We start from the raw sequence: 20,593 nt of genomic DNA on the forward strand, positions 1-20,593 counted from the left end.
AGAGCATCACAGCATCTCTCTTTTGTGTGGCTGTTTACTGTCACTTTCTATTTAACTGATGATTTAAAGACAAGAAACTTCCATGGAAAGCACATTCCATTTAATGTATTCCACATTATTGTTAAGGGACTTAACATTCTTTTAAATAAACTTATCCTAAACTCAAGTGAGGCCCTTACAAGTAATCTGACAGATGCACAGATCTGGAGTAAAATAATTGTCTATAATATTATTGTGCTCAGAACACTACCACCACGTCTTCTAGTAAATTTTCCTTTTGATCTGTCCACACTGGGGGATTTAGGCATCTAAGAATTACAATTTTTGTCCCAAGTTCTCCTTTAGTTTTTTTTGGAGGGGAATTTAAACTTTCCTCTGTGCTGCCATCCATGATGTTGGGTTGATCTCGTTCTAAGACTACGGGCTGAGTTTTATGTTGCCCCAACGGGTCGGATGGTGGCGTGGGGGTAGAGTAATATTGAGCTGGAGACTCTGGGAGGCCTACCCGCCCCGCTCCCGCCACTGGGCAACTTTACAGCAGTCAAGCAGTTAAGGGCCCTCGCCCGCCTCCATGGGTATTTTACCCGTGGCAAGCGGGTGTGAAGGGGATGTGAAAGGCCGCCCAGTGATAGCTGCCGGCCTTTCCGCGCGCTGGGAGGGTGCCCAATTGAGGGCTGCCCCAGCCTCCCAACCCCCACCCCCGGGACCCAAGACGCCCCCCACCCCTCCGCCCCCGCCCCCCTCAAACGACCACCCTACCCTCACCAGGGTATGACCGATCTCACTGGTGAGGCATGCCCAACTTGCCTTCCCTCCTGGTTCCATGTCGTCAGCTGTGCTGCAGTCCCAGCAGTGGCCACTGCTCCTGGTGGCACTGCTAGCAGCTCACTGAGGCGGGACTTCCTCCGTCAAGCGGGTGGAAGTCCCGCCTCGGGACAATTAAAGCCCGGGGACCCGTAAAATGCGGGACGGATCCCCAGGCTAGGTGGAAGCGGGTTTGCCGCCAGCTTTTACTTCAATGGCAAATTCCTGCCCACCTAAAGTAAAATCCAGCCTTATGTCAAGACTATCTTGCTTCAGACCTCACAAATGCCAATTTATTTTTCCTGCATTCAACGACCACTGACTTTCGTGTGGTACTTCTGGTGTTCTTCCCTTCTCTTAAAATTGTTATGCACTTCCAAAGAACTATGTATAAAGCTGTTGCTGTATTTTGCATTATACTAATAGGCCATTCTCTCTAAATTTCCTTTTTCTTTTGAAGGGTTACCCTCCAATGTAAAGGTGTGATGCTGCCAATACCACGAACTCTGATTTTCTGTAATTGACCCTGACTTACAGTATTGCCCACACACACCCACCTCACCTAATTAAATGCTTCTTGTATTGAACTGTAACCGAGATTTTACCAACCTCTACTTTGTATTTTTTTCCTAACTGGCTCAAGTCCCCATTCTGTCTCTGTCCATAACATCTTCCTCAAAACAACCTTGTGTAATGCTGCAAAAATCATGTAACCCATAAAAGTCTCCATCAATAATTTAAATGGGTTTCAAAGTTGACCTTAATGCATTAAAAAGCTGCACATGTCCCAATTATGCTAAAAGATATTAACTTGAGGTTTAAATACAGTATTTTGTAATCTGAAGCCTCAATACCCAAAATTAAGTTGCTCTTGTCCTGTGCAAATACAGTATGTTTAAAGGAGAGTTTGCTTGACTATCCAAAGTAATTATGTCTCTGGGACAGTACAGTGCATTTTAATTTAAATGTTAGAAGATTCAGGAGTGAAACTCTTATGGACAATATTAATTAATGTTTATTCTTAGGTGGTATTGACTGGGATAGGAGCTGATGAACAACTTGCAGGTTATTCCCGTCATCGTGTCCGCTACAAAACATCGGGTTTTGAAGGCCTGGTCAAAGAATTGGGGATGGAACTTGGTCGCATCTCCTCACGTAATCTTGGAAGAGATGACCGAGTCATTGGAGACCATGGAAAAGAAGCAAGGTAAGTCTGTGCTAACTTTGAGTGTTGAAGTAATAAAATGTAATTTAATTCGCTATTATATAGAAATTATCTTGTTAGCTGGTTTAAAATTGAAGATACAAAGATGAAGCAGAATAAGGTTGAACCCTCTCCATGCACCTTTAATTCTTGAGTTTTAATAGTGCCCTGACACATTTAAGATGCAAGTCTACTAGATGGGCAGCTACTGTGAATCCAAAATTAAAAAGACAATCTTAATTAATTTCTCAGAACAGCAGTCTCAACCATCCGCATTCAATAATAAAGTCAAAGGGCAGAGTATGAGAAATGGAACGGTTACAGTAGTTTAAGAGTAAATTTTTATTTTAGAGTTGGTTACTCAAGGTAATTTATTTGACTCAGTACTATTTGGTGGCATCCCAATGTGCTAATGAGAAAATGTCTCATTCCATACTACAATCAGGAAATCCATGCATGCTATTCTATTGTGTCTTAACAGCTTGAGCAATGTAGAGCGGAATCCTTGAGCTAGTTTTCCCTTCCTCCCACAAAAGCTAGCTGGGATTCTCAAAACAGACCTAAGTGAAAACTGAGCACAATTAACTGTTCAGATGAAGTTTCAAACACTTTTGAAATATTATTTTGTAACATTACCCAAGGTACCACTCTCTTCCTGTCTCATCAGTATCCATTTATACTATCTGCTTGAATCCGGTTAAGCAAGATAAAGATTGATGCTGAAAAATGGCAACAGGAAACTACTGTAGCATGAAATCATCAAAACCCAATTCTGAAAGCAGTTGCAGCTACAGTGCTTTGAACAGTTTACCAATTATCTAGTAGCTAAAATGGAGTATAGCAATTTAACATTGACATTGTGGGCTTGTTGAACCAACCATGACACACGAAATTTTGTGTACTCTCAATTTGGTCTAGTCTGCAGCATGCTTTTTTGAGCAATACAACCGCATTTGACACAACTCAAAATGTCTATCTCCTAATGATTTGGACATTGCCAGTACATAATGCAGTAAACCAATATTTTAAAAAGTGGAGTTATGGCATAGAGTGGGGAAGGATATAGTCGAGGTCAGACTGCAGAATCTGTCAGTTTTAGGAAGAAAAGCTGAACAGAACAGAACAGTTGCACTAAGGCACTCGGTCATCTCCTGATGAGAAACAACTGAGCACTGATGGCAGCCTGGGAGGATGGTGCAAATTCAGCATTGAACCAGGTAGGCAAGGGTGGAAAATACAATAATTACATGAATGATCAAGAAACGTTATACAAAGATGCCCATAAGAATAAAAGTATTAAACATAATTTTTATATTTGTCATTTCAGATTTCCCTTTTTGGATGAAGCAGTTGTTTCTTTTCTAAACACACTTCCTGTGTGGGAGAAAGCAGATTTGACTCTGCCTCGAGGAATTGGCGAAAAGCTACTTCTACGAATGGCTGCAAAAGAACTCGGTCTCACTGCATCTGCTGTACTTCCAAAAAGAGCCATGCAGTTTGGGTCTAAAATTGCAAAGATGGAAAACCAAAAAGAAAAGGCCTCTGATAAGTGTAACAGGCTATTGCAAAGCTTGGTGGATTAGTCATTTATGCTGTACTCTGTTCTTCAGTGCCAGTTTCAGAAAAGGTAATGAGCTACAATATTTAATGGTGAAACTCAAAACAATCAAAAAAATATACAGGTAAGGTGCTGTTGGTCTTTCTGTAGGTTTCTCTACCAAATAGTTAATTAGATAATTAAATGAGTACTGTACACAGTTGAAGTTCAGATCTTGAAGTTACTTATTCTGGAGTTTTTAAATGTGCAAAAGAATTGCAGCTGCATTTCATATTAAATTAATTTGTTGTTTCTCCATTCAGAGTACCAGAAAACACTAACTACCACCTTAAGTGGCTAATCTAACCATCTCAGCTAAGAAATAATTAAATATTTTTTAGAAATCTGTCTGGCCATCCAGATAAGACGATTAGCCCAGCATCTCAAAAACTAGTGTGCAAATCTGTTTCTTAACAAATGTACACTTCCTTCATGTAACTCAGAAGTCAGGCACTCTGTTAAAATCTGGTAAAGGTAGCTCACTATTTTGATATTAGCAACAGAGTACCCCAGGAATTCCAGGTAATACAATTTGAATATGGTTCAGGTATCCCTATGTAGTTTATTTCCAGTTTTCTTTTAAGAGATCCTGTAGAAAATGGGGAGCCTGCAAAAATATTTTCAGTATTCCAAATAGCTTTAAACTGCTGAACATCTTTGTTTTACAACTATCTATTACAGTTCTTAAAATTTCAGTGCAAATACTAGTTTAGATGTCAGTCACACAGAAAATGTAAGTTTCTTTTCTAATAGTCTGCGCTTGCTCTGAAATTGAGTTATAAATGATCTGTGGGTAGGTAATACACTGTCAATAGGATATTAGCTTAATAGTCTAGTAGTTACTGAAAGTATGAGTTCTAGCCCTCTTGCTGCTTGGACTGCCATAATTTGAAAGATTTTCTAAAATTAGTACAATTCTAATAACAGCAACATTGCACCTAAAAATGTACTGTAAACATTAAAAAATAAAGATACAAAGCTTGTCACTAAGATCCATGAATTTTGCTTGCTTCAATTCCAAATGGACGCTGAACAGAAAAAGCAATGACACCACTAATACTATAATACTTAGTTCTGTTTGATCTTCTAAGTAGTTTTTTTGCATGAAACTTGGGCCTTGATGAGGCTGGCCCATACCTGTTCTACATAATGCAAAACTATAGGCAATTGCATTATACTACTTTGCATGCTAAATAGTGGTAAAATGTATTCACTTAATTAAAATAGTTGGTAGTAAAAGTTATATTTCAGAAATAGTTTATTTCCAACAAAGGTTTAAATTCCAAACCCACTTGGTTTGTTTGGTACAAAGGATTACTTAAAATTAGAAAGAAAATTAACTTTGTCGGTATGACCCAATAAACCTCAGAGTTCCTCCAATCAGTTCAGCTTTGCAAGTTTACAAATAAAGTGAATTTAATTTTAAAAATACTAACATTGAGGCCTTAGCATGCAATCAGTGCCAAAATGTTATCTCTGCTCGTCAATAATTTCATAAAGGTAATTTTAAAAAAGCCCAAATTTTTTTCAAACTTCTTATACTGCTGCTTTGACATCCTGACTTCTAGCAGTTATAAATTTATAGCACAGAAAGAGACCATTCAATCCGTCATGTCTGGGCTCTTTGCTGGAGTGATACAAATTAATTTCACTATGGTGTGCTTTCCCCATATGAGGCATTTGAACGCCATGAATTGCAAATGCAAGAAAATCTGACCACCATTTTAGCATATTCTCTAAAGAAACTGCCATATAAATGACTATGACTTGATTTACAGACCCCTCATTTAAAAAGAGTATTTCTTGTAGAGTCCTGTTGTACCTGAACTTTTATGGGGTCATTTTGATTATGATACTATGATTCATTTTCTTAATGAGATGTCCTCATATGTTAGATGTACAGTCACTGATCTACTTATCAGGCAAGCCCCCAACCTACCAAGACAGAAGAAGTGGTCAGACCAGTTTTGATCACATGACTGACTGACTGACTGTTGGAGGATTTGAACTCAGAAAGCCGTGTGCAACTGGCTGGAACAGAACCTCCCTCCTGCCTGCCTCCATCTCTTTCCCAAGGAACTGAATCTTGTGAAAACACATGAACCTCAGAGAAAGGTCTCCAACGTGAACAAAGTTTAAGAAGAACACTGGGCCCTAACGAACAGCAAGACTACCTACAATCAAGTGAGCTCGAAGCACAGTAAACAAGAAACTCTTCTGATTTTGCCTCAAACCCCTTCTCTACTATATTTTCCTCTCTTTTCTGCTCCATTTGCATGTGTATATCGTGTGTGCATGCTAGCGTGGGCGCGTCTCTTATCCATGGTCGTCTACGTTTTAATAAATTTCACTTTTTTCCTTTAAACCTGGTGTGTTGGTTTCTTGGCCTTATAATTGGAAAGCTGTGAACAAGGATTCACAAAAGGAGGCGCTCAAAACACTGTTTGAAGACAGAAGATCCCTAGATACCTTTCGCACCTGGTTGTAACATACTAAATAAAATACATTCAGTCTCAATTTACTCAAGATGAGAAGCCTACGGATGTGGATTTCTGATTTTTAAAAGCAGTAATTCGGGACCCCGTGTCTCTATAGGGTATTGGGAATTAAATGCATGGCTCCAGAGATTTTCCTTTGTTTTCACCATTAACCTGTCATCTTGGAAAGCATTAACAAAAAGAAATGTGTACAAGATACCACACAAAGCTCCTTCACCACAGCTCTTAAATATTGGAAAACTGCTAGTCATTCAAATCAATCGAATTATGCTTCTCAACACTTCTGGAAATATCTGGTACAGTCAATGTAAGATGGAAGATTTCCAACATCAAATCGGCCACATACATGATGAACAAACACTGGTTTTCTGCAAAAGGAAAAGAAAATAAATAGCACATGGCATAACATTAAAAGTAAAATGAAAGTTCCTTGAAGCAGTCTCTCACCTTGAGTGGACCCAACATAAGAAGTTGCCTGGTGCATCCTTCTCTTCCAAGGGCGAATTCTACAAAATAAAACCCTTTTTAAAAAAAGTATTTATATAAACGATCAAAATAAACATGTCTATATTTTTCCAAGAAAAGTGGGTGAAAGGAAAAATAGTACATTGGAACTTTTGGGTCAATTGGAAGAATTTATGCAGGTGTCATCACTATGCTAAATTTACAAGCAGTTTGCAGCACATTTGATTCAAGCATATAATTCCAATTATTTTACCCTAACTATAATACAGGAGTGACTACATTTCAAATGTAATTAATGGGCTGTGAAGCATTTGGGACATTGAGTATTTAAAGATGCTATATAATACGGGTTCTTTGTTTCTATATCAAAATGCAGTCCATGCTATAGAATTCCAAATTAAAGCAGAACATTTAAATTCAAAATATTGGTCAAAAGTATACATAATCAATCCACCACTAAATTCTGCAAAGGAGACAGTAGGATAATGTAGAAAATAATAATTTGCATAAAATGCTGAATTAATAAATAGGACATGATTCAATTATTCATCAATTTGCTAATTGTTCCTGATGTTGAAAGTCCTGATTCAGTTGTAACAGTTCCTAATAAACTAATTGGGCTTTTCTTTTAGCAGAGTTTAACTTAGTTGTGTTAATGCCAACAAATGTACCTGCTTTTCTTGAAGAAATTTTGCTATCAAAGGAATCGTACTTTTTGAGTATATATAGAAGCATGGGCACTGAAAGACAGAAAATTTTTGTAATTACTGAATTCTTAGTTTAGATATTACTCAATACAAGTAGTATTTAATGTGCTAAAAATTTTGCCTGAAAAGAAACAAGTATCAGAACAAGTTACTTCAGTACAGCAAGATTCTGCTTCAGTAAAAATAACGCTTTTGAAGTAACTTGTTCCAATAGTAGATTTTTTTTCAAATTAAAAAGGTACAGTGTGTGGTTAAGAAATGTCAACTTAGAACAAAAATCTTACTGCTCTACGAGATGTTGTTTCAGTAGAGCTGGGTTTTTCTTTAAATGCAGTGACTTGGAACTTTTCATCAATTTCTAAAATGCCAAACTTTGTAGTTTCTGCTGAGAGGAGAAGTTATGTTAATTATTTCCCTGAAAGATCAGTTCATGAAAGGAAGGAGCTTTGTAATAAATTTTGGATTGACCTTCATCTTTGCATCGGTAAGACAGAACCAAATTGCTGTCACAGTTAATTTTCTGCAGCTCAGCAAATTGTGCAAGGACACCAGATAGGCTGAAGTCTTCATAGAACAGAGTGTCCCTGAGAAAAATAAATATTGTCAAAGTGGAAGTCAAAACATACAATAAGTTATTAGAACTCTTTTCAACACAATAAGTTCAATTTATAATAGTATGCCTTTGTCACCTCCAGACTCAACAACTGCAATGCTCTCCCATTCTCCAGCCTCCATAAATTTCAGCTCATCCTAAACTCTGCTACTTGTATCCAAACTCACCAAGTTCAGTTCACCATTTATTCCTGTCCTTACTGACTGGCATTAGATCCTGGTTCCCCCATTCTCTCCAACTGAAAATACTCATCTGTGTTTAAATCCTCTCAAGGCCGCCTCCATCCTTACAAGTTCCCCACCCCCATTCCTCTGACTCTGGTTTCTTATGCATGCTCCAACATCAGTAGCTGTAGCACCTGGGCCCATGCTTTGGAATTCAATCCCTTAAATCCTTCTGCCTCTCCTTCTGCTATTCCATTTCCCTCTTTTCCTTTACGACCATCCTTAAAACCATCTCTTTGACTACATTTTTGGTACCACCTAAACATTTCCTGTGCATCTATTTATTTTTGACTATGCCTTTGAAGCACCATGGCATGTTATTCTATGTTCAAAGTGCTATAGAATTACAAGTTAAGAACTCCATAAATTACTTAACCTCCTGAGGAAGGTACAGGCTAGGAACATTCCAACAAGGGTGAAAGGTAGGGAAACCAAGAACAGGACTGCTTGGTTGATGAGGGAGATAGAGATGATAAAACAAAAAAAGAGGATACATGATGCATGTCAGGTGAACTCATCAGGTGAGAACCAGGCTTAGGATCTTCTACCGGCATGTAAATAGTAAGTGAGTAGTAAGAGGAGGAATGGGGCCTATTAGGGACAGAGAGGGTAATATATGCTTAGAGGTGCAGGGCAAGACTAATATACTTCATGAGTACTTTGTATCAGTGTTCACTAAGGAGGCTGACAAAATATCAGTAGAAGCAAAGAGTAGAGGCAATGGATAGGATAAAAAATTTTATTTAGAGATACAGCACTGAAACAGGCCCTTCGGCCCACCGAGTCTGTGCCGACCAACAACCACCCATTTATACTAACCCTACACTAACCCATCCCCACTATTCTCCTACCACCTACCTACACTAAGGGCAATTTACAATGGCCAATTTACCTATCAACCTGCAAGTCTTTTGGAGGTGGGAGGAAACCGGAGCACCCGGAGGAAACCCACGCAGACACAGGGAGAACTTGCAAACTCCACACAGGCAGTACCCAGAATCGAACCCGGGTCGCTGGAGCTGTGAGGCTGCGGTGCTAACCACTGCGCTGCCCTTGAGAGGAGGGAGGTATTAAAAGGTTGGCTATGCTTAGGGTAGATAGGTCACCTGGTTCAGATGGCTTGCATCCCAGGTTGCTAAAGGAAGTGGGGACAGAGATAGCTTAAGGGCTTGCCATAATCTTCCAATATTCCCTGAATACAGGGGAGGTGCCAGAGGATTGGAGAGTAGCAAATGTGAAACCCTTATTCAAGAAAGGGTGTAAGGACAGTCCTAGCAACTACAGGAGAATTAGTTTAACATCAGTGGTGGGTAAGGTTTTAGAAACTGTAATCAGAGAAAATATCACAAACACTTAAGCGAAGTTCGAGTTAATTAAGGATAGCCAGCATGGATTTGTAAAAGGCAGATCATGCTCGACAAATCTAATTGAAATTTTTGATGAAGGGAATGCGGTGATGTTATGTGGATTTTAAGAAAGCATTTGATATGGTACCACAAAAAGAAGCTCGTGGAATAGGAGGGTCAGTGTCCAATTGGATAAAAAAAATTGGCTTATGGACAGAAAACAGCAAGTCATAGTAAATGGTTGCCTTTCAGAGTGGAGGAGATAGTGGTGTTCCCCAAGGGTGAGTTCTGAGGCCACTGCTTTTTTGATATATATAAGTGACTTGATGAAAGGTCACAGACCTGAAACATTAACTCTGCTTCTCTCTCTCCACAGATGCTGCCAGACCTGTTGAGGATTTCCAATTACAGCACAGAAGGAGGCCATTCAGCCTGTCGTCTCCATGCGGCTGAAAAAACTAGCCACTCAATCTAATCCCACCTTCCAGCACCTGATCTATAGCCTTGCCAGTTACAGCACTTCAGGTGCATGTCCAGGTAAATAAAATTGAGGGTTTCTGCCCTCACGACCTTTCCTGGCAGTGAATTCCAGACACCCACCACCCTCTGGGTGAAAAACGTTTTCCTCACATCCCCTCTAATCCTTCTACCAATCACCTTAAATCTGTTCCCCCTGGTAACTGATCTCTCTGCTAGGGGAAACAGGCCCTTCCTGTCTACTCTATCTAGGCCCCTCATAATTTTGCACACCTCTATTAAGTCACCCTTCAGCCTCCTCTGTTCTAAGGAAAACAACTCTAGCCTATCCAATCTCTCCACATAGCTGCAACTTTCGAGCGCTGGCAACATTCTTGTAAGTCTCCTCTGTACTCTCTCCAGAACAATTATGTCCTTTCTGTAATGTGGTGACCAGAACTGTACACAGTACTCCAACTGTGGTCTAACCAGCGTTTTATACAGCTCCAGCATTGCATCCCTGCTTTTGAATCCTATACCTCGGCCAATAAAGGAAAGCATTCCATATGCCTTCTTCACCCTCTATCTACCTGTCCTGCCACCTTCTGTTTTTATTTCAGATTTCCAGCAAAGGCAGTATTTTGCTTTTATTTTAGAAGTTATGCTGGACCTTTATAAAGCTCTGGTTAGGCCCCAACTGGAGTATTGCATCTTGTTCTGGTCACCACACTTCAGGAAGGCTGTGAGGGTCCTTGAGGGGGTGCAGAGGAGATTTACCTGAATGGTTCCAGGGATGGAGGATTTTAGTTTACAAGGTTGGAAAAGCTGGGTTTGTTCTCCTTAGAACTAAGGACATTGAGGGAAGATTTATTAGAAGTGTACAAGATTATGGCAGGCCTAGATAAGTTGGAGAAGAAAAAGCTGTTCCCATTAACAAATAGTACAAGGACTAGGGGACACAGATTGCAAGTTTTGTGCAAAAGATGCAGGGGGAATATGAGAAAGCACTTTTTTATGCAGGTAATGACCTGGAACTCGCTGCCCACAAGGTTGGCGGAAGCAGAGACGATCAATGACTTCAAGAGGAAGTTGGATGGCCACTTGAAAGAAATAGACTTGTAGGACTGGGGATTGAGCCGGGGAGTGGGATTGACAGCATAGCTCCGTGGAGGGCCGGCATGGACTCAATGGGCCGGATGGCCTCATTCTGTGCTGTAAATGACTCTGACTCTAAGTTATAGAGATTTCAGTGCAAGAGGCCATTCAGCACAGCATTCATGTGGTAGTGCTATATCCTCAGAGGTATCCAATCCCTGAACTCTCTTTAATACTTTTCCTCTTCGTTTAACCTTAAGTTAAATGAATGAGTTGGTTTTAATATTCAGTCATGATGAAGCATTTCATATTCACGTAAAGACATTTCTTCTAGACACTTGTTTACATTTTTAGTGTTAATCCTAAATTTAATGTTAATGTTTAGTGTTAATCCTAAATCCTTATCAATTCAAGCATTGGAAATAATCGTTCATTATTTATTCTTTCAAACTCTTCAAAACCTTTCATATTTCTATTGGATCTCCCCCCCTGTCCCCCCCCCCCCCCCTCCCCCAATTACCTCAGCTTTGGTGAATATAGTTCTAGTTTTTCTCCCTTAGTATGTGGGATACATCAACCTATCCTTGGTAATCACAAATACATTTAAAAGGAAATGTGAAAGTTTCTCCTTGCTCTAAAAGAAATTGAGTATAAACTGCAGGAGATTAATCATTTTTTTTCAGGTTTGATGCTGTAATTCAGACTACTGCCAAAAACGATGATATTGGTAGACTTTAGAAAAATCACTTAATCTGGCAAGTCTTTGCAAAACTTCAATGAGAAACAAAATCTGGAAAAGTAAAATGAAATGCATTTTTAAAGGACAATTTAAATGGTTGATGTAAGGTGGTAAGTGGTAAGGACACATGTGCTTGAGAAAAGGAGAATTATATCAAGACCATCGTGAGAGAATAAGGAAATTAAAATAAACCCAATGGCCAAGCAAAAATATTTGAAAATACATTAGGAATCAAAAGGTAGTGACCACTAGGAGTCATCTAAAAGTCAATGAGGAGGATGAGAACAAGCAAAGGAAAATAGATGATAATGAAACAGAAAGGTAGGTTGTGGATACCAGCTTAAGGGATGCCATTTTTAAACTATACATATAGTTAATATAGGGATAAAGACCAGACAGGCTCTTTAAAGGATAAGCTGGGAAGAAATAATATAAAATAAATTGCAATTTGATGAATTATTTATCAGTTAGTGCTACCTTGTGAGCTATAAACTTCTTAAAGCTATTGAACAGTTCATTTTAAAATTGAATACCCTTTCTATTTACAAGTTGGTAAAAAATAAAATAGTATGTACAGCAAATGAAAATCTATAACTTAAAAATAGTATATTTAAGCAATTTGCCCTATTTTAAAACCTTTACTAGCTATTCTGCTTATATTCTTTACTACCTACAAACATTGTTGCTTACCCGCCTAGGACCAATACATTGTCATTGATGTTAAACTGAGTAATGACAAGCTGAAGACAAGCGATAGCACCCAACCGTTCCTGTGGAGGAAAAAAAGTAATTTTTTTTTTTAAACTGTCCAGATCACTGAGTTATGGCTTTTACTTAACTTTAAATAATTCAGTTAATTTGTACACCGTCTATAAACAGTTTTGCTCACCAAGTTTTCGATGCATATAGGTCAGTTAATGTGAAAATGCTATAAAGATGGAGACACCCCTTCCTACCTCCTTTCCTTCCCTGGGACTTTGAGCAAAGGTTTCCTGTATAATAATTTCGACTGAGGTTCAGCAAAATTCCTTTTAAAGTGTACTTAACTTAAAAATTTACAGCTGCTTTATACAACTATTGAAAGGAACCCAAGACTCGTGTCAGCATTACTGATTTCATTTCAATTCCATCTCCACTCAAAAAAAAATCCTCCTTTGGCATTCAGTAACTAACGAGCTCACAACTATTACATTCAGTTATTTGGGACAGTAAGACTAAATCATATCATGTGATAGAGCCACAAATCATTGCATCACTCAAATCAATTATACAGTATAGGAATGTGTTTCAAGGTAGTAATAATTGATGGCTCAGATGACATCAATTAACCGCCTAAGATTCAATCTCAGTTTATAATCTTTTATTACAGCTTTGTAATGTTCTATCTAGGTGTCATCTGTACACTAGTATGGTACAAACCTGGAGGCCAAAGTGAATAATAGCACTTACAGATTTTTTAATAAAGAATTTTACTTCTAACATTGCGCATATCCACATTTTCCGAACAAATATATTGCACTTCTACAATGCAATTAAACATCAAAGTTAACCAGATGAAGTTTAACTGTGCCTGGAAATTAATTGTAATTTTCACTAATGATCTAATGTTTCTAAAAGTGATAGTTCTGATTTATACATGATATATCCGGGCTATTGCAGTTCTGGACACCTACCTCGTTGCTTCTCGTTCCATCATTTAGAACTTTAACTAGTCGGAATTCCTTTGCCCAGTCTTCAAACTTTACATAATAGAGATCGTTCGTCTGCAAGGATTACTGTTAGTTAGCAATTATTGACATAACAGAGTGATATCTTTGTAGTGTCTGCTAGTTACATGCTTTAAAAGACTGTTTTGATTGACCAATTTTCTTTGTTTAAAAAAAGCAAAAATAGATTAAAACTGCACAAGTTCAATTTTTAATTGTACCTCCCAAACCAACATTTTTCAGAGCACTACTTCTTTGTGAACTGCTGAATGAGAAAAAGACGAGCTTTAGTGGGAATTAAATCAGTGACGCTATTTTAAAAGTTGAATTTGCATTTGGAATAAACAATGCACAAGAAAGAATGGGTTCATTTATTCCTCATCGCCTTTCCTATGTATCCTTAAGAACAAAATTATTACAAATACTCGTGGGCATACAATTTCAATCCTGTGTCAAAATTGTATAATAAAATCTTAAGTTGCAAAACAGAATCTCTACGAACTCTAGTGCAGTACTTCAATACTACGCGAGGACAGAGGCACAAGGCTTTCCCGATTTTGCTTGACAATTTTTTTTAGCTGGATCTGGTACCATCCAATATCAAAACTGAGGCCTATGGATGTTTTTTCTTTTTGGCAGTGATGTGTTAAAAATCATGTACTTGGTTCCCCTTTATCTGTTCAGTTTTAAAAAAAGCTTTTCTACATCCTCCAATTGCAAAGTCCTAGCACCAAAACACAGCAAAAAGATTAAAATAGCATTAAATGTACCAATAAAACTCTTAAGTTTTCTGTCACAAATTTGTCAATGTAAAATAGAAAATCAATTAGAATCATAGAATAATAGACCATAGAAGCAGGCATCATGCCTGTGCCAGCTCTTTGCAAGAGCTGTCCGTCTCATTCCACTACTCTTTCCCCGTAGCCCTACAAATTTTTCCTCTTCAAATATTTATCCACTTTTCTTCAGAAAATGATTATTGAAACTGCTTCCACCACACTTTCAGATAGTTCATTGCAAATCATCATAACTCGCTGCTTCAATATTTTTCCTCCTGTTGCTTCTGTTTTTTTTATGCCAATCACCTTGATCTGTGTCCTCTGGTTACTGACCCTTCTGCCACTGGAAACAGTTTCTCCTTAGTTACTCTTCCAAAGCCTTTCAAGATTTTGAACACCTCTATAAATTTGCCCCTTTAACCTTCTCTGATCTAAGCCGAACAATCCCAGTTTCTCTATCCATATAACTGTAAACTTTCATCCCCAACCATAAATCTCTGCACCTGCTCTAAGGCCTGGCATCCATCCTAAAGTGTGGTGCCCAGAATTGGACACAATACTCTAGCTGAGACTTAAGCAGTGTTTTGTAAAGGTTTTATATAACTTCCTTTCACTTGTACTCTAAGCCTCTTTTTATAAAGCCAAAGATACAATATGCCTTTTTAACAGCCTTTTCAAATTGTCCTGGCAACTTCAAAGATTTGTGTACATACACAGCTCCAGGTCTCTCTCTTCCAGCACCCCCTTTAAATTTTATATTTGCTTTAAGTGTTTCTATTCCCTCTTCTCATTTTTCCTATCAAAATTAATCAGTTTACACCTCTACATTAAATTTCACCAGCGTATGCCCTCCTGAAGTCTGTTACTATTCTTCTCATTTTCTATTACATTTCCAAGTTTTGTATCATCTGCAAACTTTGAATTTATGCTGTGTATACCCAAATCTGGGTCATTAATTGTAACTAAACATTTGGAGGCACATCACAATTTAACTTATGCAGTTTTCTGAAGAAAAGCTCAAAATGTAGACATACGATAACAAAAACTGCATCAATACAGTTGATCTTGTCTATTGCTGCCATCCAATGACTGATAAGTGCCTGATTTCCTACTGGTAGAAGGGGCTTGGGGATGCCATAGAGATGCTTGAAAACTCCACTGGTATCATTCTGTAGGTCACGATTGAATCTTGTACCATAGCCAGCAGCCAGAATAATAGCCTTCATGATATCATTACTTTCTGTGCAGTATAGCCTGTTGGAGAAACATTTTTAGATAAAGCATAATCATTATGTGATGCTACCAATATATTAAACATTTATTACAGATTTTTCTTACTTAAAAGAAGTACTCCAGGGTTTTATGCTATATTGGTCTTATCGTATATATTGTAGTCCCATTTTACCTTCTGCCTACTTAATATAAAAATTTTCACTTGATTCGCTCTTGATTCACTGACAGTTCAGCATTCAGCCATCAAACAACCTAATCGTGGAGTATCTTAAAATTAAAGGAAACATAAAGTTTGTATAGTTATTTTTAAAATAACCAAAAATCAGTCAGTAATTTGATTCTTAATAAATAGATGACATCCCTATACAAAACTGCTACATTAAAATAGCATGAGAATATTCTCCACGTTTTAAACAGGAAAATGTGTACACTTACTAAGATTTAGAAGGGTAGATTTTCACTTGATGAATTAAAAAAAAATCTAGTTTGTCAAAAGTAAAAGCAGTATTAAAATTTACAAAACAGGCTTAAACAAAAAGCACCAGTCACTTCAAATTAACATCAACAGGCACTTAAGTACTTCCTGATAGAATCTACAACCTAGTTATCTTTTGAAACTAAAATATCACAATGCCTTTTAAGCTTTTGGGTGAGAAATGGGGCTCGGCAGCACCCAATTTTTGGGTGCTACGACTGCCATTTGGGATCAAAAATGGCATCTGCAGCGTACATGCCCACTTCTGACACCAAGTACGCCGGACGATCTTGATAAAAGGGTCAGCACACCACGTTAATGTCTGCTGAAAGTATGCAGAGCATGTAGATCATAACGTTAGTCTGTGTAACGTTGATTTGATGCCCGTGCTGCCATTTTGGAGCTCCATGTTCCTGCCGATGCCTTCTCTTAAGCTTGCACAGTTGAACACCTGTTGAGCAGCAAGTCGGACACCCCACCATTGCTATTTAAAGGGATCATCAAATACTTATAGTTTAGTTGTTGGCTGATTTTTTTCTGGCTATTACTACAATTCTACATATTTTTGGTGATGTCCATAGTTTTTTCAAGTTTCAAAAGTCTACAAGGAGTGCTGTGGCAGGTGCTGAAGAACTTTTTGCTGACTTCAAAGTTTCTGCACAAACCAGTTGCTCCCAGACATTGGTACACCATTAGCACTAGCCTATGTCTTGGAATAGAGCATAACAAGCTGCCAGAAAAGATGATGAGGAGGAGGGGGAGAAGGGATCTCAGCAGGGCGCCATAACTACAAAGGTATTCAGGCAGCAATTTTTCTACCTGAACCGCAGCAACGACCAACCTTTGAGATATCTGCACTTCACTAAAGAGGTCGTCACTGAAAATGGCCAACTGCTGCAGCCACAACACCAACCTCAGGAGGACGAGGACTGCATTGCCAGTGGCTGTGCAGGTAATCATGGCTATTAACTTTTTTTAATGCGTCTGGCTCCTTCAGGTTGATGCTGGATATATAAGCAACTTCTCATGGTCTGCATAAAAATCACTGAAGCTGCCTATTCAAAGAGAGAGAATTTCATTTCAATCCCTCATGTCAGCCAGAAGCAGGCAGAGCGAGCATGAAGGTTTGCAGGCTTCCCCATGGTACAGGGTGCCATTGGTTGCATATACATTGCTTTGCCAAATCTGCCACATACCAGAATGAAAAGGGGTTCCACTCTCTGTCCATCTGGTGTGTGACCATAGGTGGCACATCATGCAGGTCCATGTCCAGCATCCTGACGGCAGTCATGATGCCTTCAATCTGAGGCAGACCGCTCTACCAGCTGCATTTCAACCACCATGACAAACCTAAATGTGGTTACAGGGCGGCAAGGGCTATCTGCTGATGACATGGAGCATGCCTCCAGTTCACAACTCTTGCACATGTACACATCATTCATACAATAAAAATCATGCTGTCACAGGAAATGTGATTGAGCAGACCATTGGCATGTTGAAGTAACAATTCCACTACCTGGATCACTCTGGAGACCACTGCAGTACTCAGCTGAGTGGGTCTCAAGATTCATGGTGGTCTGCTAAACAGGATCTGGCTGTACGTAAAAAACTAATTCAAGTGCGATACCAGTAACCTCAACCCCAATTCTACATGCACCAATATTCCCATACTCCTTACTTTTCCCTCTGTGACTGATCATTACATCATCCTCTTGACCACAATTCTAAAATAAGTCAACTCAATATAAACATTCCAATCCAAATTATTTAGAAATGAAACCATGCCATATTTCATACAAACCTAACCAGTCTTGTGCACTCCCTTAATGCCTGTCTTCTGCCTTTGTTATTCTAGTGCTCCTATGAAGTGCTACCCCAGTGGCTGCAGCATAGCTGGTGGAAGGCTGCTGACTTTCAGTGGAGGAGACTGCAGATGGGCATGGAGGATGACCTCGAACAGCTTTGGGCCTAGCTTCAGAATGCACCATCTCAGCATGGGCGGCAACAGTCTGGCTTGGCTAGCTGAGGAAATAGTAAGGGCAAGAATAGTATGTTAGGGGTGGGAGCACAAGTGTTGTCATCCTGAGAGAGGACTACAGGTTTGTTGTCCATGGAGCCACTGCCACTCTCCTCCCTGGGCAGCACCTCAGAAAGCCAGTAATCTGTTGGATGACAGACTGCTGGACTGCTATGACACCCTGCAAGCTCCTATGAACACTGATATCCACAGCCATGATGGCAGCAGTCTACAATGGAAGCTGAGACATTGGCCATCAGAGACTACATCATGGTTAGGTCCACAAATGTGTTGATGGAGTTGGCCACCAGTTGGAAAGGATGGGCTTGAAGCTCTGTACCACGTTGATGCCAGACCCTTCCATGCTTCTTGACATTGACCACAGGCTTCCCAATGTACTAAGCATTTTATTTTGTACTCCCATCAGTCTTCTGCAACCTCGCCTATTAAAGTCCTCATCTGACTCCTCTGCAGCAGAATTCGTGTGCGACACCTGTGCTATCCTTGCCTCCTGTCCTGGTTGCAGTGCACTTGTCCCCAGTGTTTCAGCATATGCAGATATTCAGTATCATTATCTGACCTGGTGACTGTGAGTGTGAAATCAAGTGACGGTGTGTCTTCATCATCACAGTTGTTATGGCCACGTGGTGTGACGTGGGTGGTTCCCATTGTACAACACCCAACTTGACTGCAGCAAGTGTATTTGTATTACGGGTTTAGCCGCCTTGTGTTTTATTTTTCAAATAAACAGAGGTTTTTAAAAACAGAAAGTCAATTGTTTATTGATGAATACGTCTTATCCTGAAATTGTTACAACCTCATTCACTCACGCATTTGTTCGCTCACCCGCGTGCGCAAACGCACATGTGTGAAACAGATAGAGGAGGGTGAGAGGCAGGTGGGTTTTTGTGGGGAGAAGGGTTATGATAAATCTGTTTAATTCTCTTGAGACTCAAAGTCCAGATAGTTGCAGGCCTGTGGTGATTGTAGATTTCTCTGATTGAAGGTTCTGTTGAAGTTGGTGGGTTACTTCTAGCTGTCTCTCTGCTGTCTGGTGTAGATGTCAGATTTTTTTCTGCAGGGTATGTGCTTTCTGGAATGCCAGCAGTTACAAGTAGCTTCACCTTTAAAGGTAGAACTATCACTTCTCACCTCCTGTTAGGAGACAGTCTGGTTTTTCTCCCATGGTGATCACACAGTGGCCCAGGACATGGCTACTTCAGACCTCCTTTGTTTTAGAGGAAGAGATTCAATTCTGGAATGTTTGTACAAAGGTGTGAGATGGGTTTAATTATCACCTTTTGGCTTTGAAGATTTGTTCATTGTCTTTGTCAGACTATTTTAATATACAAAAGGTTAATCCCATTCTCTTTGGTGGCCATTTTGGACCACTGTTCACTTTTTAAAAATAAAGATTAAATTTTGAAGACAAAGTCCGTTTTTTCATAACTGTTCAGAGTCCTCATGGATGTTGTATTACCGCACCTCCGATGTGCGTGACACACTCTTCTTGGTCTTTCACCACTGTCTGGCCAGGGTGCAGTTCTTGGGTATCTGAAAGGAAAAAGGAGCAAAGCTAGGATGTGGTGTATGCTTACACTATCTTTGGCTTGTCAGTCAGAAGAGAATAGAGGTTGAAGCGGAAGTAGGATGTGAGAAGGAAGATTAGGTACGAGGATACCGTCATCTTCAATCGAGAACAGGGAAAAATTGCCTGTAAACAGCAAGAGAAAAATAGCAGGGAATTGAGCGTCCAGCTAGTACATGCCAGAACCTGACAGCGAAGATGTTGGATGGCAGCGGCTGTCTGTTACTGTGCAGCCACTAACTGACTATCCAGGGACGGTCTATTCAACGACTGTCGGCAGGAAAGAAGTTGACGATGTTCACTCGAAGTCAATGATTCGTGTCTCCAGCTCCGTAGACAATTTCAACGCCATTTGACGCTGATCACCGAGGTGTACTGACTTCAAAACAGAGTATTACCTTCGAGTCCCGACTCACCGATCCACATCAACACAGGAACACTTCACTCCCTTCCCTGCCCTGGCCCTGAGAAACCGGAACCGGAATCCCCCCTCCGGCCCCAGAGACTCACGGTCCAGCATCGCGTTGTCATGGAGACGGCGTCCAGTCTCCGCGGGCCTCGTGAGTAACGGACAAAAAAAGCGAGATCAGGTGCGGCCGTGAAACCATCGGTTTCTTCAGCTCGGGAGACAGTTTATTAACCTCACGGTAACTTTATCAATACCGGAGACAGTCACTGTAACGTTACCAATGCGAGAGACAGTTGTTCGACCTCATTATAACCTTACGAATAGTAGAGACAGTTTACCGACCCCACTTTAACTTTACCAACATTGGAAATAGTTTCCTGACCGCCCTGTAACTTTGCCAAGTTTACAGTTTACCAACCTCACTCTAAATTCATCAACTTTAGAGACATTTTACCGAGCACACTGCGACGTTACCAACTTTAGAGACAGTGTATCGACCTCAATGTGATCTTACCAATACTAGTAACAGTTTACCAACTTCACTGCAACTTAACGAAGTTTAGAGACAGTTTACCAACTTCGCTGTGACTTGAATAGCTTTAGAGGGAGTTTACCAAACACACTGTAACCTTACCAAT

At 39.6% G+C, this 20,593-nt stretch overlaps 2 protein-coding genes across 10 annotated transcripts in view; one reads left to right on the top strand and one right to left on the bottom strand.

The window, feature by feature from the left end:
* The window catches only part of asnsd1 (asparagine synthetase domain containing 1), a 29,210-nt gene extending 10,516 nt beyond the window's left edge, over window positions 1–18,694 (top strand). Inside the window, exons 5-8 of one of the 2 annotated variants that reach the window (XR_010975393.1) lie at window positions 1,830–2,011; window positions 3,336–3,635; window positions 9,835–9,995; window positions 17,797–18,694. Coding sequence is in view for 1 of the 2 variants with exons in the window: in XM_068035612.1 (XP_067891713.1) it covers window positions 1,830–2,011; window positions 3,336–3,591 (438 nt within the window). In the remaining variant the exon portion in view is untranslated. Of the gene's footprint in view, window positions 1–1,829; window positions 2,012–3,335; window positions 3,636–9,834; window positions 13,512–17,796 lie in introns of those variants that run through there. The other variant, XM_068035612.1, reaches the window with a different exon arrangement.
* zgc:136439 (uncharacterized protein LOC678627 homolog) lies at window positions 2,336–20,035 on the bottom strand. Of its 8 annotated transcripts, none has more exons than XM_068035614.1 (11): window positions 19,945–20,035; window positions 17,743–19,512; window positions 15,639–15,733; window positions 15,268–15,487; window positions 13,422–13,511; window positions 12,439–12,518; window positions 7,744–7,859; window positions 7,560–7,660; window positions 7,240–7,308; window positions 6,551–6,609; window positions 2,336–6,471 (listed from the first exon to the last, which is right to left on the bottom strand). In XM_068035614.1, the coding sequence occupies exons 4-11, from the start codon at window positions 15,457–15,459 to the stop codon at window positions 6,378–6,380; spliced, it is 801 nt and encodes a 266-aa protein (XP_067891715.1). In that variant the 5' UTR covers window positions 15,460–15,487; window positions 15,639–15,733; window positions 17,743–19,512; window positions 19,945–20,035; the 3' UTR covers window positions 2,336–6,377. The 8 variants fall into 8 exon arrangements, with proteins under 8 accessions (XP_067891715.1, XP_067891716.1, XP_067891720.1 ...); XM_068035615.1 differs by lacking the exon at window positions 19,945–20,035 and adding an exon at window positions 19,733–19,928; XM_068035619.1 differs by lacking the exon at window positions 17,743–19,512 and having other exon boundaries at window positions 7,560–7,657.
* Window positions 20,036–20,593: the final 558 nt, after the last annotated feature.

Source organism: Heterodontus francisci, chromosome 7, assembly GCF_036365525.1.
Source record: "Heterodontus francisci isolate sHetFra1 chromosome 7, sHetFra1.hap1, whole genome shotgun sequence".
Lineage (NCBI taxonomy): Eukaryota > Metazoa > Chordata > Chondrichthyes > Heterodontiformes > Heterodontidae > Heterodontus > Heterodontus francisci.